This window comes from Bos indicus, chromosome 23, assembly GCF_029378745.1.
Source record: "Bos indicus isolate NIAB-ARS_2022 breed Sahiwal x Tharparkar chromosome 23, NIAB-ARS_B.indTharparkar_mat_pri_1.0, whole genome shotgun sequence".
NCBI lineage: Eukaryota > Metazoa > Chordata > Mammalia > Artiodactyla > Bovidae > Bos > Bos indicus.
Genome location: NC_091782.1, coordinates 22,290,099 through 22,308,993, shown reverse-complemented (window position 1 = coordinate 22,308,993; position 18,895 = coordinate 22,290,099). Strand labels below are relative to the sequence as shown.

Below are 18,895 nucleotides of genomic sequence, written 5' to 3'. Positions count from 1 at the left end.
ACCATAGCATAGTGTACATAACTTTTAGATGTGCTGGGAAATTACGAAAGTCGTGTGACCTGCCTTATTGAACTATTCCACTGATGGCAGGGTCTGGAACCCAGTCCACAGTATCTCTGAGGTCTCCCTGTATAAAACGCCCTCTGACATTTGGACAGTCTTTAAGATATTTCGTTTGGCAGACATCAGTGACCCCTTCAGTATCCTACCCTCAAGCTCTTCCTCTTCCCAACTCAATTTGCTAATATATCTCTTAAAGCTGCTTTAAACATGAAGACAAATTAAATCTACCCATTGTAAAGAAATTGCACCAATATATGAGATATGAAAACATAGGATGAAATCACTCTATGCCATTTTTAACTGCATCTCTTTACCTGCAGATCTCACAAGGTATTTGTCAGAGGAAAAAGAGAATGAGTGAAAGAAAGAACAAAGTGACAAAGAACAAATGAATAAAAGGAACAACACAGCTATGTTCACTACATTCGTTTCTTAAAGATTATAACTAGTAATACTCTGTATCACCCACTGTATTAGTATGCAGAACTTAATAAGAGAAAAATTCCACGGGAGTAAAATTATCATCAGTGGGAATTATTTTGGTCCTCAAATTCTGAGATAGAAGTGTTTTCCATTTAGGGATTGAAGGCAAAATTGATTTCCCTAGAGGACTACTTTGGGGCATCACTACCATTAGAGTGTGATCCTCTCTCAGCAGGAGAAGAGATAGGCTGCAAGAGCATCTCCCAGTCAAAGAGTCACAGTCCAACACACAGTCTCTATAATCACCCACCTACATGAGCCCCAGAAACAGCCTCCCTGGCCCTACATTAATAATAATAATGCTGATATAATGAAATTAAGTATGCCCTAATAAATACAATTTTTAAACATTGGTCTTAATATCTCAGGCTTAACACTTTGCATGACAATAGGCTTTAAAATAGAATTTAAAAAAAAAAAAAGGGAGGCTCATCCTAGTAATATTCCTTAAAGTAGTAACTTATCCTCTAGTTTCCATTTGGCCATTGGATTTCTCAACAACTCCTAGCAAGGAAAAAAAAAAAGGAAAAGTGTACAAAATATAAAAATATAATATCAAGAGAAAAGTGTGGTCACAATCAAACATTAAGAGCAGTGAAGAGGCAAGTAAGTGAATCATCGTGTCCATGAGTAATGCTGTGTCCATCTTCATACCTCTTGATGGATTTCCAGCACAGCAGAAGACTTCCTGACTGTGGTTACAGTGTGCAGCCTGGACACAGGAGAAGAAAAATGCGATTTAATATATAACACACACACATATTTGTATATATACACACAGTTATATGCACATAAATATGATGATGATGTCAAACTTGAGTACCATGAAGATTACTTGTACAAAACTTGAATTTCAAAAAGATGGGAAATACTAATCAATTTAGAATATTCAAAGTCAAGAAATTCCTTGAGCAGAGCTTTCCAAAAGCAAGCCACTTGCTTAGAGCACATTTCCTGTGCCCTAGTGAGTTTCCCGTCCTCTAGGACAAAATTCACTGCACACAACCTACCACTCAGTTGGGCCCAGGGACTCACCCAGCTAAGGTGGTCAGGGGAGGCTTGATTACAAGCAGTGCCAGAGTTTGGGGCTTTGTTCTTTATCTTTACTAAGATATTAGGGATGTAGAATGCCTGGGTCCTTCACTATGCACCCCCAGAGTCTTCTGAACATGCCTATTCCATCTACAATTGGCCTTGCATCTAAAGTTTGGGTCACCTGTTACTGGTGATAAGTGGACTCACTGGGCCTTAGGTGAGGCGGAAGGCCTATGACTTCCTGAGCTGCAGTGGCAATATCTTCCTTCCCCAGACTCTGGTTCACTGACTTTCAGTCATGGCTGTGTGTGTGAATCATCTAGTGGAAATAACCAACCTAACAACTGACACTTGGACCCAATCCAGAACAATTAAATCCAAATTTCTGCAGATGGGTCCAGGCAGCAGTATTCCTGCAAATTTCCCTGGTATCTCTAATACACAGCCAAGGTACAGAACCCCTGCTTACAAAATATGGGAGACTATTATGGATAATGTACCCCATGGACTGTAGCCTACCAGGCTCCTCCATCCATGGGATTTTCCAAGCAAGAGTACTGGAGTGGGCTGCCATTTCCTTCTAGGGGATCTTCCCAACCCAGGGATCGAACCCAGGTCTCCTGCCCTGCAGACAGATGCTTTACCATCTGAGCCACCAGGGAAGCATTATGGATAATACAGTGCAGTGAATAATGACACTTCAAAAGGGGCTCTTGGGCACATTTTCCCCTTCAGTTCATCAGCTGCTACTGAAATCTCAGGAAACCTCAATTCAGAGGGGGGAGAAATGAGTTAACATTTAATGAACCATTGCAATTACTCAAAATTTATTTCTACAATCTCATATTTAACACATTAGCTCTTTTATTTGAATTCAAAATATTTCCCAAGAGGATCTCCCAGTAGGAGTAAATACATTTTGGAGCTCAGAAAATGAAAGACCAAGGATAAAATAAATTCAGTTTAATTCAGTTGAATTATTCTGGTAGTACATGAACCACTCTGGACTGGTTTCCCATCATGACACCTTACTCTATAGTCCTCCACATTACCTATTTTCTTAGCTTCTTAATAAAAACAAAGACAAATAAAGACTCCTTTTGTGTGTCTTCTTTGGAAAGCTAAAAAGAAAATTCTAGTGGCCACTTCTCCATCTTCTAGCTCTCCCCCAAAATAGATCTTTCTAGAATCTGAAACTCATCACACCTCTTCAGCATTTCTTCCCTGATGATGCTCCAACCTCTAGAATCCAAGGCTCCACCCTGTTTTATCACCAGTAACTGATTTTTCCACCAAAAGCTGAAATTCTGGAGTAAGGAAGGAATCCTTGTCTTCCTCTATATTTCATATAAATGGCTAATAGGAGCAGGTGAATGGAGTTCTCTCTTGCCTGGCTGATTTTTCCAAAGGTTTGTGGCCCTTAGTCACTTTCTTCCACATAAATTTTTTTCTCCTTTTATTTTGGGGTGTTGAATATTTATGTGCTACCCTTGTGAGCAAATATACAGAACACAGAGTCAGTCTGAAGCAAAATTATGAGGCACGTGAAATTTGCCTCTAGCCATGCCTGTCAAATTCCCATCTCCTTCAGAAGAAAAAGTGCCTCACTAATTTCTCCCACAACTGCTCTATTAAAACTATTCCCTCCATCTGCATTCATAATAGTATTAATAGCTGATGAGGGCAAAGTGACATTACATCCAAAGTAGATGCATTTTAGCGTTTGAATTCAGGCTTCCCTGGTGGCTCAACCGGTAAAGAATCTGCCTGCAATGTGGGAGACTTGGGTTGGGAAGATCCCCTGGAGAAGAGAGAGGCTACCCACTCCAGGATTCCAGAGAATTTCATGGACTGTATAGTCCATGGGGTCGTAAAGAGTCAGACACAACTGAGTGACTTTCAGTTCATTTCGTTCAGTTCAACAGAGACCAGCAATGTGGAAAAAAAAGAACACTAACCCCACCTAGCTCTTTTTACATGGGCATTTTCTGTAATTACTAAACTTGAAAGATGAAATCCTAGGTCCTCCCAATCCTAGACTCTGAGTAGTTCATTTTTCCCAAAGATATAGTTGTTGTTTGGGATTTCCCAGGCAAGAATCCTGGAGTGAGTTGCCATTTCCTTTTCCAGGGGATCTTCCCGACCCAGGGATTGAACCTGCATCTCCTGCATTGCAGGTGGAGTCTTTACCACCGAGCCAAAAAGGAAGCCCTATAAATAGCAAAATCCTTCTTAAACCGTGGTCTCCTACCTCCAGGTTGTGTAGTCCTTCCCTTAGACCACAGCAGCACTGACCACACTGCCTATTGTTTTGTGCCTTTTAAATCTATTTTATTTGATGTTGTACCTACGTGCTAAGGCAATTCTGGGTCAAAACATTTGTCCCTCATTCAAGCACAGTGACAGATCAGGGTCAAAACCCACATCTTCTCATTAGTCCCACCTTTTTCCGCTGTTCCATACTCACTCAAGGAAAATGAAACCTATCTGGACCTCAAATGAGTAAGAATTAAGGGGCCTTCTCAACATTCCTCACCTCAGACCTTGAATTTGGGGCCTGTCCCACATTCGAAGAAGACTATCCCTGATTGAATATAGAAGATGACCAACTCACTGCTGACTCAGTCTGAGCCTTTCCAGCCTTTCGGAAAAATGATGTTGGATCCCCAAACTCACTGGTCCGTTGTGTAGCAGAAGATGTAAACCAGGACATCAAAATCACAAAATGTAGGAGAAGGGAGTACAAAAATGTAGATTTTTTTCTTGTTTAATTTTTTAAAAATTATACTGTGACTTAAGGATCCTTTCAGAAAGTGGGATAATTAAAAGCAACACAGTAGTCATAGCATAAAATAGTATTAATAATAAGAGTTAACATTAAAAATGTAGATCTTTCAGAACGTGTTTGAACTTGAGTGAATATCAGTTTAAAGCAAGTATCAGTAGATATACAAATAACCATGTGTGTGTGTGTTAGTCACTCAGTTGACTTTTTGTGACCCCATAGACTGTTGCCCACTAGGCTCCTCTGTCCATGGGATTCTCCAGGCAAGAATACTGGAGTGGGTTGCCATTCTCTGCTGCAGGGGATCTTTTCAACCCAGAGATCACACCTGCATCTCCTGTGTCTCCTGCATTGCAAGCAGATTCTTTACCATCTGAGCCACCAGGCAAGCCCAGGTATGACTACAGATGTAGTTTAAGCAAGAATCAACATGCTTGACTTTTGAAGCCCAATAGACCTTCGCCTTCCTAAAACCTCTGTGTCCTCATCTGACAAAGAGAAGGAATCATATGGGGTTTTTGTGAAAATAAAGAAACTGGCAGAGGTTAAAAATGTCATCTCCCCTTCCTTTGCCTGTCCAAATCATACATCTTAGTTAACAGAAGAAATATCCCAAACAAGACACTCCTTTATGTTGTGAAAAGTTAATTTGGGATCAATGACATGTGGCACAGTACTCTTGGAGTGAACTGAATCTGGTTCCACATAAGGAAGATGATGGATGCTCAAATGGGCATAGCTCCGTATCTTAGCTGCTCCACAATAAAAAACCGAATCACTGCTCTCACCCTCTACTCCTGTTGTCCAACTCCTCCATATCTGATTACTTGATTTCAGGAATTTTGGCGGACAGAAAATAAAGTCCTTCTCACATTCATCCTAAGTGATGAGCTTTAACCCTAAGAAGGCAGCATGTCCTGGTGGCTTGAACCCCACGGAATTCTGAAACAAAGAGGGTGTCATTCATTTCCAGCTTCTGAAATTTTACCTGAAGTCTTCCAAAGATTTCTTCTTGGTGGCCTTCAAACCACCAGTTTGGCAACAGGCAAATTTGTAATCAATGACCTGGTAAATGATGGGGTTGTACATTGCTGCTGATTTTGCCAGGAGGGTTGGCACCACAGAGAGTTGTATGGGGATGGAGTCTGGCCGTCCAAAAGCTGACCACACAGAGACCACTGCATAAGGAATCCAGGCAATCAGGAAGCCAGCGCAAATCAACATCGCCACCTGGTGAGGGAAAGCGACAGAGAACAAAATCGAGACACCTGGTGGAAATGATGGGGGGTGGGGAGGAGCAGGTAGTCTATTCACACCTAAGGAAGTCTATCTATCATTTTTTCGTTTATCTTGCCAGTGGGAATCATATCATATGGATTTCTGAGATATTCAGCCAGAAAAAGTAATGACTATTCTTACCCTATTCACTGCATTCTCCACTCCAGAATTTGAACGTACCCAAAAGACCCAATGTTTGACCCTGTAAAAGCTGTCAGAATGTGCCCACATGGAGCAGGAAAAGCATGCTAAAAAGACATCTGTGCACCTGAAATTTCCAGACTTCTCAACCCACGTTCACTTGGAAACTAGATGAAGAATATGTTCACCTTGATGAAATTTTAAATCACCCACATTTGCCTCGGGAAACTTAGAAACTCTGCCTTTGTTTGAAATTCTAATAGGAATCTTCTTCAGAGATTTCTATGAAATGTAATTTCCTTCGGCTCAAGTTTTTCTCAAGTCTGAGGCTCAGGTAGTAGAAATCCACTTGCTACAGAGGAAAAGAGAGTCAGTGAGTTCAAACCAAAGTGACACAGTTGTATGAAGTGAGACTTTTCCAGCAAGTATTTTTCTCTTTCACCAAATTATATTTACCTTTAGGAACCTCTTAACTTTTAGATCAAAGAATAGTTCGAGATAAGGTTTAACCCACCCTGACTAGCTCCTCACTACCTCCAATTCAGTCTCTTTAAGAATGTAGTCTGACCCTATAGGTTATCCCACTTGAATCCAACAAATCTTTTTAGCAAGTATTTGTGTGAGATACTGTGTAGGTTCTATGGGGACACCAGCAGGCTTTTGCGCCTTTGCTCCATCCCTCTAGGCAGTCCCCAACCTTTTTGGCACCAGGGACCAGTTTCATGGAAGATTATCTTTCCAGGGACCGGTGAGGGGAATAGTCTCGGGACGATTCGAGCACACTTACATTCACTGTGCACTTTATTTCTATTACTATTACAACAGCACCACCTCAGATCATCAGACGTTAGATCCCGGAAGTTGAGGACCCCTTCTCTAAAACACAAACAACGGCTCAACAAAGCTGAATATGGTTTAAGTGCAGCTTGGAGGAGGACAAAATTACATGCTACAGAGAAAAGTAAGAAACAGTCTCAGGAGGAAGCTGGGATACAACCTACACATTGGCAAGTGGAAATAAAGAAACATGAGGCCAGCACAAGCAAAGGCAAAGACGGGCATGTGTGAGGTTTGTACAGGACCTAGTGAGCTATTCGCTTTGGTGTATGAGAAAACACAAAGGGAGATCAGACTGGAAAGAAAGATAACATCCCCGCCCTCAGGGGTCTGTATAACCTACTACTGAGCTTGCACTGAATTCCATGCGTCTGAAAACATTAGTAGGATTTTGGGCAGGAGACATATGAGAGGCGTGTTTAGGAAGATTAACCCATAAAAGAAAATGCGGCTGGAAAACATAGGAAGCAGAAAGGTCATTGTTTATTCATTCAGCCAACAAGCATGACTGAGCATCTCCTGCATGTTTGTGTTGAGGATAAAACAATGAACAAAGCAGATACAATCCCTCCTCACCTAGAATTTCCATTCTGAGCAGGTTTGTTAAGGCAATAAGCTAAACAAGAAACAAGAGGGATCTTAATGAGAGTTCTTTAGACTTGAAAAGGAAGTCCAAGCCTTGGGTTTTATTTTAATCTAGAGCTATTTCAGGCCCTAGGTGAGAGGTGACCTAACTTCAAAGCTTCCTTAAACTGTTATCTACTAGACTATTCTTTCTGTAAAATGGATAATGAAATATACTCAAACATGCCCTCTGTGTGATGAAGATCTGGTGTTGTTCACTTGTATTTATTTTCCTGTTTCCCTTGTACTTTTGATTAGCACTGCCAACATCCCTTCTGCCTTGTACAGTCTTTTATGGAGTTTGTGTCATAGGAATTACATGAGCCTGGTCTAACCAATGGACTGCGGGCTCCTGGCTACAGTCATAGGAACAAGGTTGGACTTTTGACTATAAACAGCATAATCAGATCCACCTTGGGATTTCATAAGGCAGTTTTAGGAAAAGTCAGCCTTCCTTATATCTTTGAGCTCCCTACAGCCCTGGGAGGATGAGAGGATGGAGCTATTTGAGGTCAGGTGACTGCAGCCATGAAATTAAAAGATGCTTACTCCTTGGAAGGAAAGTTCTGACCAACCTAGATAACATATTCAAAAGCAGAGACATTACTTTGCCAACAAAGGTCCGTCTAGTCGAGGCTATGGTTTTTCCAGTGGCCATGTATGGATGTGAGAGTTGGACTGTGAAGAAGGCTGAGTGCTGAAGAATTGATGCTTTTGAACTGTGGTGTTGGAGAAGACTCTTGAGAGTCCCTTGGACTGCAAGGAGATCCAACCAGTCCATTCTGAAGGAGATCAGCCCTGGGATTTCTTTGGAAGAAATGATGCTAAAGCTGAAACTCCAGTACTTTGGCCATCTCATGCGAAGAGTTGACTCATTGGAAAAGACTGATGCTGGGAGGGATTGGGGGCAGGAGGAGAAGGGGACGACAGAGGACGAGATGGCTGGATGGCATCACTGACTCGATGGACATGAGTGTGGGTGAACTCCAGGAGTTGGTGATGGACAGGGAGGCCTGGCGTGCTGCGATTCATGGAGTCGCAAAGAGTCGGACACGACTGAGCAACTGAACTGAACTGAACTGAACCACTTCCTCTTTCAGCCCCCAGACCCTCATTTAAGAAGTAAAATAGGGACTTCCCTGGTGGTCCAGTGGTTAAGAATCTGCCTTCCAATGCAGGGGATGTGGGTTCAATCCCTCATGAGGGAACTAAGAGCCCAGATGCCACAGGGCAACTAAGCCCTTGCACCACAACTAGAGAGACGCCTATGCACAGGAACGAAGAGACTGCAAGCCACCACGAGGACCTGATGCAGTTAAATAAATAAATACTTTTTAAAAGAAGTAAAATAACAGTTCCCATCAATAAAGTCACAACAAGCTGGTGTGGACGATCAAGGATGAGGAATGAGATACCAAATGTTTTCTTGATAGTTAAAGCCGCAATATTTGTGCATGCTTTTTTGTTTCTGAAATTCAACTGGAAAAGTTTTCCTTATAACAAAGTCATCTCTGCACATGTGTATTTCAATATGCTTTTGCAGACCTGAGCTATTGTATGCAGGAAATGGTCTGTACCCCTCAGTCTTCTTGACCTGTGGAACAGCCTGTCAGTAGGGTGCGCTTGCCCTGGGAACCCCATATTTGTCAGGTGTCTCAAGGAGGAAGCATGAGAAATCCACCAGAAAGTCTCAGGTTCTAAAGTTCTACCCAAAAAGTTCAGGCTCATCTCTAAATATTAACAGCAGCAGAGAAAAACCTCAGCAATATCCATTTTGCTGTGACAATCGAAATCCCAAGCAGATGAATCAAATGAGAGCAGACCTCGTGGACATCCTGAAGCCCCGAGTTAGGGTCCTGGACCAAAATTCTCACCTGTGCTCAGCAGTTATCAAGGAGACCTAAAGCACACGTGCAACTCTCCAGCTTGCTTGCTTTCCCATCCTTCTACAGAAGCTTACCCAGGAGAGATGGTATTTGGTTTGGTCTGTGTGACTTTTTTTGTAAATGGACTGGATGCCTCAAAGCTCACAGTGAGGGTCTTTTTTTTTTTTCTCCTAAATCCCCAAATAAACAATAACAATATAAATAAAGCTTGCTTTCGCAGATGTCTGGAAACTTAACATAGCTCCATCCTTTTTCCTTTGGTGAGTCATAAGATGGTTTCACAGTATCTCAAAAGCTGTTTTCTGTGTTGCTGCCAAAGGCATTGACAAAAAATAGACTAGCTCTTAGTCCATAATATTTTCTACATTTTACATATTTCCTGTTTTTATGGGCATGTGCAATGGAGAACAGTAAAGACTTAAGACATTTGCATTTTGTTATCCTTTTTAAAAGAGAGAAGAGAATTAAAATATACCAAAGCTTTTAAATACATAGCAAATGAACCCATGTGGTTTTCCTGAGATTTGAATAAAGCTAAATACTTTAAATTGAATGACTAGAAATCAAGTTTTGAAGTAGAAAGAGGGGAAAAAACTTAGATCTTAAAGTACTGCATAATGTTACTTATGTTTTTGAAGTGAACATGCAGTGAACACGAGGCACAATCATTTTCTATAACCTTCTCATGTCAAAATATACTCCACAAAATGTTAAACATTGAAATATTAAATGTTAAAGTTACTTTAGGAGAGACTACAAAAATTTGCAAAACTTTCATGTGACAGTTTTCCCAGAAATTTTTTTGTCTTTGTTTAATTTGTTACAATATTGCTTCTGTTTAATGTTTCGGCTTTCTGACTGTGTGGCATGTGGGATCTGAGCTCCCCAAACAGGGATCAAACCCACACCCCATGAATTGAAAGGCGAAGTCTTAACCACTAGACTGCCAGGGGAGTTCCTCCCCAAAACTTTCTACTTAACTTGGAGCACATTTAATCTTCCCACCAGTCTGCTCTTTACTTTTCACATTTCTAAATGTGTCTTCATTTCTATTTTCCAAAATTTCTCTCCCAAATATCTGTAAACCAGTTCTAATATAGGCACCTGTACCATCAATCTCTTCTAAGTTGTTTATTTTTTAATTGCTTCATTTTTATCACTGTCTTTTGGTTCACTGAGAGAGGAGTAAAACTTCAAATTCTTAAATTAGACCGTTTTTGTGGGAGGAAATTCACAGAATATGTGTTTAGCTTCTACAAAAGAATCACACATCTGCAACCCAGTTGATTTTAAATATATCTTGCTGCAGAGGACCAAGAAATATACCGGTATGTTACAGCTATGGTTCAAGCTGGTATTAAGTGCCACACAAGCAAAACTGCCCACCATGGATCAATTCCAGTGAATTAACCAGTTAAAGCAAGAATAAAATAGGGATGAAAAAGCTTTATAAGGCTCTACCTCTGACACCAGTGTATCTGAGACATTACAGCAGAGGAGTTTTCCAAGAAGGAAAGTCCTCTGTCCTGTCTGTGTGTGGAGGCAGCGTGGAATAGTGGGAGAGTCTGACATGGAGGTGGGTTTCCCAAGTGGCGCAGGGGTAAAAAATCTGCCTGCCAATGCAGGAGACACAGGAGACTCAGGTTCAAGCCCTGGGCCAGGAAGATCCCCTAGAGGAGGAAATGGCAACCCACTCCCAGTATTTTTGCCTAGAAAATTCCATGGACAGAGGAGACTGGAGAGATACAGTGCATAGGGTTGCAAAGAGTCAGACACGACTGAGTAACTGAGCACACACACACACACACACACACACATTCTGACATGGAAGTGCTCAGAGGTTTGGATTCCAGTCCCCATTCATCTCCACCGAGCACTGTGAGGGAATCCCTGACTCTCAAGCCCTGCCACCTTAGTTCCTTCCACCAGGCTCCTTTGCCCAGATATAAATAAGACTTCAGCCAACACTTGAAGCTGCATGCTACCTTGGATAACAAAATAGATAAGGAGATGACTTGATGTGGAAGTGTAGGCTTAGAGTCAGGGCCAACGAGATGGCATAAATTCCCCACCATGAACGAGGCTGAATCACATTCCGGAACCAGCTAGACAAAGAAATTTCAGTGGCTGGGATGAGATCAGGTCCCAAGAAGAGAAATCACCACATCTGTGCATTGAAAGACGGGGCAGGGAGAGGGTGCCACCTGCCAACAGAAAGCCTACAGTTGGCAGGAGCACAGGCAGGATCAGATCTGGTTTTTCTCTTTTGGGTCTAGCCAGCAAATATATGGATTTGTTCCCAACAAGAGGGGAAAATGATATTAAAAAATAGCACTGCAGTGATAAATGCCAGTTGTGAGGCTACAGTCCTCCACATGTGGGCAGCCTGCCATTGAGAGATGGCACAGAGGGAGCTGGAAAATGGTGACCTACCTTCCTTGGCGCTCTATTCCCTCATCTATACAAAAGCGGGGTAGTAATATTTCGCTTTCACATCACCTTTAAGAAATTAAGTAACTTGACCACTCCAAACACGTCTAATTTGAGTTTCCTCTTTCCTTCTATTTCATCAGCAGAATGATGACAAAGGCCAACTGTCTCAGGCCCACCTTCATACACTGATAAAAAAAATTTCTTTCTGAGAGCCCCGATACCTCTGTTATTTGTTAGCCCTGGTTGCACTCCAACTAGAAAATATTAATTCATACTTTTTTTTAAAAATGTAGAAGAAAGAGCAGGATTCTTCACTTCCCAATTGCCGTTTTCTCAAATCTTGAAATACCACTACTCCATAAACAAGCGAAAGCTGTGACCAGAAGCGGCGGATGTAAATTAGGTCATGTCACCCTGCGCATCTGTGTTTGGGGCTCTGAGTCTAAAACTGAACATAATATTCCCTGACGAGGCAGTGGCTGGCTTACAGAACAGAACATACAGATTTCTAAACACCTAGTTCAACCAAACAAGGGAGACCTCACTATTCACTCTAGATGAACCGAGGCCTCCGAGGCGGGGTTACTGCTACTCAGAGGGCAACGCATGCACAGTCCGAAGGCCCAGAGATATTAGCAATTGAAAGCTATTTCTGCAGACTTTTAAACCACCCAACCACGCTAGCTATTTCCATAGCAATCCTTTTTGTCTTTCTTGGCTGTCACTCAACAGAGTCCCCCAAAAGCTGCCTCCTAGAACCTCCTCGTGGGATTTCAGGGACAAAGGAGCCCAGATCCCACTAGGAGGAAACAGCTCCCTGGGCAGGTCAGGGAGGCCTGAGGACAGCCTGGAATTTCACGGAGCAGAAGCTCTGGGCTCCAGCCTCCACTGGGCCCCCATCACCCTTCTGCCTTCCTGTCTCCACAGACATCATTCTCTCGGTCCTCTCACCCAAACCCCAGAATCGCGCACCCAGAAGCTACCTTGCAACACCCAGCCCACACCCTCCACCCCCACCAATGCACACACGGGGCCACCAAACACAGGGGTCCCAGCAGGAATTCTGTTTACCTGGACAATGTCATCTGACCCAGCCCTGATCTGGTCACTGATACTGCGCAGCTTGTTACTGATACTGTGTATCTAGTTACTGATACTGTGCATCGGCTCTCAGGGTTCAAGCTGCACACGGCTGCCACTCTGACATCTGGGGCCAGGAGCCTGCCTCATTTGGGAGGCCACGGCACAGTGGCAGGGAGGACACACAGGGGACCTGAGGGTGGCACCAAGTTCCCCAGCTGGGCTCCGTGGGCAGCATCGCCCACTTGCCCAGCACTGAGCTGAGCTCCCTGTACTGTATAGTAGGCTCCCAAGAGCATCTGTTTTACACATGAGAGTGTGTATATGTCAATCCCAGTCTCCCAGTTCACCCCTCATTCCCTGTTCCAACCATGTCCACACATCCATTCTCTTGAGGCATGGTATTAAGTCCTAGGGGCACAAAATGAACCAAAAGACATGACTGTTACCCTCATGGGCCTTATTGACTAGTAGCAAAGACAGACATTGACTAAACAGTCACAAAATAGGTATGCAATTGCAAATTACTTTTAAATTGTGGCAAATTCTAATAGGATTTGTACATTTGTACAAGCAACAATGAAACATTTATACAGGAGAACTTGAATTCAACTCAGAGACTGCTTCTATGGGAAAAAACATTTAAGCTAAGAACAAGTAAGAAGAACCAGAGAAAAGGAATCCATTAATTAGTTTTAAAAAGAAATACAATTCAGCTTTCCCACCAACTGCCCTCAGAGTCCACATGGGGGTCCTCTGACTCTGCACCCTCAGTAATAAATAACATTCAATGAGCAATACTGAAGAGAAGCCTTTGAAGGAAGCAGAGGTTTTTGAGTTTTAAAAAGACTTCAGGGACTCCTGAAGTGGTCCAGTGGTTAAGACTTCTTGCTCCCAATGCAGGGGGCATGGGTTCAATCCTTGGTCAGGGAACTAAGATCCCATATGCCACCTGGCACAGCCAAAAAAAAACAAAGTTATCTTAAAAAGTCTTCACAGTCAATGTGAAAAAAAAAAAAAACAAAGCAAAACAAAATACCTCCTTGGGCATAAAAGGGACAGAGGCCCTCAAGCCAGGGGTCAAGAGAACAGTTAACATTGATCAAGGTAATTATGTTAACACAGAGTATTCAATTATTTGTCATCCCAGCAATCCTGATTAAGCATCTCACAGACGCCAAGCACTGGAGAACTAGAGCAAATAGCACTTGCCCTCATCCAGCTACTGTCTTGTAAAAAAGAGCCACAAAGCTGTGTCATTCAAAAAAGGGAACGTGCGACTTCCCTCATGGTCCAGAGGTTAAGACTGAGCTCCCAGTGCAGGGGCCGTGGGTTCAATCCATGGTAGGGAAAGTTCCACAGGCCACAGAGAGTCACCAAAACAAAAGCAAACAAAAGTGGATATGCCAAGTGCTCTGATGGGCCACAGCAGAGGGACTTCAACAAGCCAGGAGAGATCAGAAAGGTTTTCTGCTAGAAATAAGAGACATTAAGAGACATCCAGGTGTCCACAGGATTTAGATATTAACTATAGGCCTGGGATATTGTGGATAATCTGTGTATTGTGTACATGCTCAGTCACTTAATTGTGTCCAACTCTTTGTGACGCTATGGACTGTAGCCTGCCAGGCTCCTCTGTCCGTGAGATTTTCCAGACAAGAATACTGAAGTGGGTTGCCATTTTGTCCTCCAGGGGATCTTCCCAACCCAGGGATCGAACCCACATCTTCTGCATTGGCAAGAGGAATCTTTACCACTGAGCCACTGGGAAAGCCCTCAGTGTGTGTCAAGTGAATAAATATGAGGTACCAATATACACAGCATAGTAATATACAGAAAAATTCATCAAAACTTCTCTTATTTCCTTCCTGTTACCCTACCATCCCCTTTGTTAAAGCAGCAGCAAAAGTGTTCACTGCAACAGCACAAAGGTTTTTACAAGCAGAAATGCCCAAAGAAGTAAAACATTCACTTCTCAGCTTCTGAATTTCAAAATAGAAATTTGAAACTTACAAGAAAGGAAACAGTTGAGAGAAAAGGGTTTCGAGTGTGACAAAAATGACTTTGAGTATTTACTATCAGAGACGTGTAAGACTAGAGGCATTAAGCGTACTTACTGTGTGCACATGTCAAAGGGATGTACATGGATTTAGGAGCCAGTTTTCCAAGCCCACAGTGAGTCAAGGGCCTGTAGCTCTTACCAAGGGAGAACCTCAGAGGAGCTAGTAACTGACCTTGAGAAGCTGTCCTGAAAATACTCCAGTAAACTAAGCACAGGGAGGAGCAATAGACTCTCAATACATTTGCAAGAGCAGAAAGCTCGTGCCTCACTTCCTAAGGTGCCAGCCAAGCTCCCAAAATCCACTCTGTGGGTTGCCACGGAAAGATGGGGAAGTAGCTCAAATTTCTAATGCGCCCAAAGAGCCCTTAACAGTTGAAAGAGATAGGATGCAAAGTGACCTATGACAATGGATGCCTGAGGCCAGAAGGAGCCAGGGTCAATAAATTGACAACAACCAAACCAAGAGCCCCACCCACGGGTCCCACAGAGTCACAGAGACCTCTCTGGAACTTACGTAGAGTCTAGGAAGAGGCGGAAAACCTGATTCAACTGAATTTATCCTGATCCTGTAATGTTGTTTGTTTTACAAGGTCAAAGGCAGGCATAAAAATGAGATGGTACTGTGTCGTAGGAATACAAAGAGGTGTTTTGTTTTGTTTTGTTCGTTTCTTTGTTTTTTGTTTTTCACTTTGCACACCTTTGCAATTTTGGTAATCTGTGAAATTTCACCCTGCTATAAAAGTCTGGCAAAACCATTTTTTAATTAATCAGAAGGAAATTATAATATGGAGAAAGGTTTATAGCTAGAACATCCATATTTAAGCTGATGAGATCAGACTGGCAAAATGTAGGCCTAGATAATTACCCACCTAGAAATAATTAGAGGACATCAAAAATGAATGATTTTGATCCCATAATGCAGTGAAGTGGCCTTTAAGTAATAAGCTTTTAGACCAAGCCATTCTGGAGATCAGAAAGCGCCAAGCGAACAAGCAAACCCCTGATCCCAAGAGGTAGTTGAATGAGGACAAGGTTTCTAAAATTATGAAAAGGTCCAGTGAAGGTTTTTCTACTTATTTTTACTCGGTACAAAAAAAAAAAAAAAAACAGGATAAAAATTAAATAGTATTTTAAAACAGCTTAAATTTAGTAGAGAAGGTGCCACAGTAGAAAGATGTGTTTATTTTTCAATATGGGTTCAACTGTGACAATTTTTTTGCACAAATGAGAATAATTAGCGATGTATTTTTAGATTATATTGATACAGACATTATATACACAAATGAACTATAGATGTAATACATAATATTACATGTGTTAAGTGTCAGTCGTGTCCGACTCTTTGCAACCCCATGGACTGTAGCCTGCCAAGCTCCCCTGTCCATGGAATTCTCTAGGAAAGAATACTGGAGGAGTGGGTTGCCATCCCCTTCTCCAGGGAATCTTCTCGATCCAGGGATTAAACCCAGGTCTCCCACGTTGCAGGCAGATTCTTTACCATCTGAGCCACCATGGAAGCCCAATATATAATATGGACATCATATATAATATAGTATCATTTAGAATACATGTTAGAAACTACATATAAAATAAAATCATATACATACATGCCTACAGTTTTCATTTAGCATCACTTTGGTTAATCCGGTCTTGGTGAGTCTGACTATTTGGTCTACTTAGCGCAGGTTAAGGAGAATGATAACAATACGTCAAGTTTGGGATTGACATATGCACACCACTATATTTAAAACAGATAACCAACAAGGACCTACTGTATAGAACAGGGGACTCTGCTCAAAAGTCTGAAATAAACTAAATGGGGAAAAAAAATTGAAAAAGAATAGATACATATAGATGTATAGCTGAGTCATTTTGCTATACACCTGAAACTAACACAACATTGTTAATCAATTATACCCCAATATAAAATTTTAAAAAATTATATAAAAATAAATACAAAAAACAATGCATTAAACAGTGTACACTGCGCTTGCATGTGTATGCATAATGAGCTTCAGAAATTCTAACGAGCTGCCTACCCTCAAGAGTACACAAAGAACCAAATTCTAGAATGTTGGTAAAAACTGACTGTTAGTAGGTTGAGCTGAGGAATTCAACTAACGGGAGAGAGGCTGATGAGTAACAGACTCAGAGAAACAGGAGAAGGACCTTATGGGTTGGTGGATCCAGACTCACTGCTCAAGAGCAGCCAAACGTCTCAAAGCCAGTAACCCTGAGAGATGGAAAGAGGAGAGGATGTCATGTGACATCTCAGTAGCTTCATGACATGCCACACCACAGGGCTGCAAGGTTAACTGAGATCAGACACCCATGTGACAGACATTATCTTGTTCCCTGGGCATACCTCCACGAACTATTGAAAACAAACACTTTATCTCTTTTGTATTCACCCAGTTTCTAGAACAATGTATGCATGCTAGTTGCTTCAAGTCAAGTCTGATGCTTTGCAACCCTATGAACTGTAGCCTGCCAGGCTCCTCTGTCCATGGGATTCTCCAGGCAAGAATACTGGAGTAGCTTGCCATGCCCCCCTTCAGGGGTTCTTCCCAACCCAGGGATCAAACCTGTGTCTCTTATGTCTCCTGCATTGGCAGGCAGGTTCTTTACTACTACTACTCGTGCCACCTGGGAAGCCCTCCTAGAACAATACTTGGTACCAAGTAAGATTTGGATGAAATGAAATCCACATTTAACTTGGATTAATTTATTGGCATTAATTTTTTTTTTTTTTTTTGGCATCACAGACAGGAGCTAAAGGAAGAATGGGAAATGAGGATCTTAATTCACGATCCTGCATTTACGGAAATATTTTTCTTACTTAACACCTGATTATAAGCTAGAAGTACATCATGATTCCTGATGCTGCATTTTTGTCCAGCATCTATTTTTAGGTTACTTTTGGCTCTATTTTAAGGTTATGAGTATAGATTTAGAATGATGAAAACTTCTCTCAGACTGCCTCCTACTCAAATGTGGAGTTTAGGGAGTAGAGATCAACTGGAACCATCAAGAATCTCTAGCTCAAGAGAATTCACTGGTGGTCCAATCCCTGGTTGGGGAACTAAGATCCCACAAGCCATGTAATGAGGCCAAAAAGAAAATAAAAGAAAAAACTCTAGCTCACACTGTGCAACAAATAGGTCCTTGCATGACACTAAGAACTCTGAAATGGGGGAAGAAAACTATTATTTAGACAAAAGTTTTGACTTAATAGGAAGCTACCTGTGGTCTGGAGGGAGCTGTGTTATTCCAGGTTCCTGAGGCTAGCAGTCTCCAGGGTAGGTTGTAAGGAAACTTGAAGATGGTTATCAATCAACATGATGGATTGGGATACCAGAAGGATTAGAACTTCAGTGATTTTTTTTTTTTGACCCCACCATGAAGAATGTGGGATCTTAGTTCCCCAACCAGGAATTCAACCCACATTCCCCACACTTGAACCTTTGGAGTCTTAACAACTGAACCCACAGGGAAGTCCTTACATCAATTTTTATCTTTCAAATATAAGATAGAAACTAGAGTGTGCCAATATTAAAAACACCGCTTGGTGAAAAGACAACCCTCAGAATGGGAGAAATAGTAGCAAATGAAACAACTGACAAAGGATTAATTTCCAAATTATACAAGCAGCTCATACAACTCCCTGGTGGCTTAGACAGTAAAGCATCTGCCTGAAATGCAGGAGACTTGGGTTCAACCCCTGGGTCAGAAAGATCCCGTGGAGAAGGAAATGGCAACCCGCTCTAGTACTCTTGCCTGGAAAATTCCATGGATGGAAGAGCCCAGTGGGCTACAGTCCATGGGGTGGCAAAGAGTCAGACATGACTGAGCGACTTCACTTTCTTTTCATTTTCGTACAACTCAATACCAGAAAACCAAACAACCCAATCAAAAAGTGGGAAAAAGACCTAAACAGACATTTCTCCAAAGAAAACATACAGATGGCTAACAAACACATGAAAAGATGCTCAACATCGCTCATTATTCAGTTCAGTTCAGTTGCTCAGTTATTCAGTTCAGTTCAGTTGCTCAGTCACGTCTGACTCTTTGTGACCCCATGAATCGCAGCACGCCAGGCCTCCCTGTCCATCACCAACTCCTAGAGTTCACTCAAACTCATGTCCATCGAGTTGGTGATGCCATCCAGCCATCTCATCTTCTGTCGTC

At 42.0% G+C, this 18,895-nt stretch overlaps 1 protein-coding gene across 1 annotated transcript in view; it reads right to left on the bottom strand.

Moving 5' to 3' along the window:
- Nucleotides 1–1,123: 1,123 nt before the first annotated feature.
- Nucleotides 1,124–18,895, bottom strand: part of OPN5 (opsin 5) — a 32,448-nt gene continuing 14,676 nt past the window's right edge. The window contains exons 5-6 of the mRNA XM_019985528.2: nt 5,355–5,596; nt 1,124–1,258 (exon numbers count right to left, since the gene is read on the bottom strand). Of these exons, the coding sequence (XP_019841087.2) occupies nt 1,195–1,258; nt 5,355–5,596 (306 nt within the window). The 3' untranslated portion in view covers nt 1,124–1,194. The remainder of the gene's footprint in view (nt 1,259–5,354; nt 5,597–18,895) is intronic.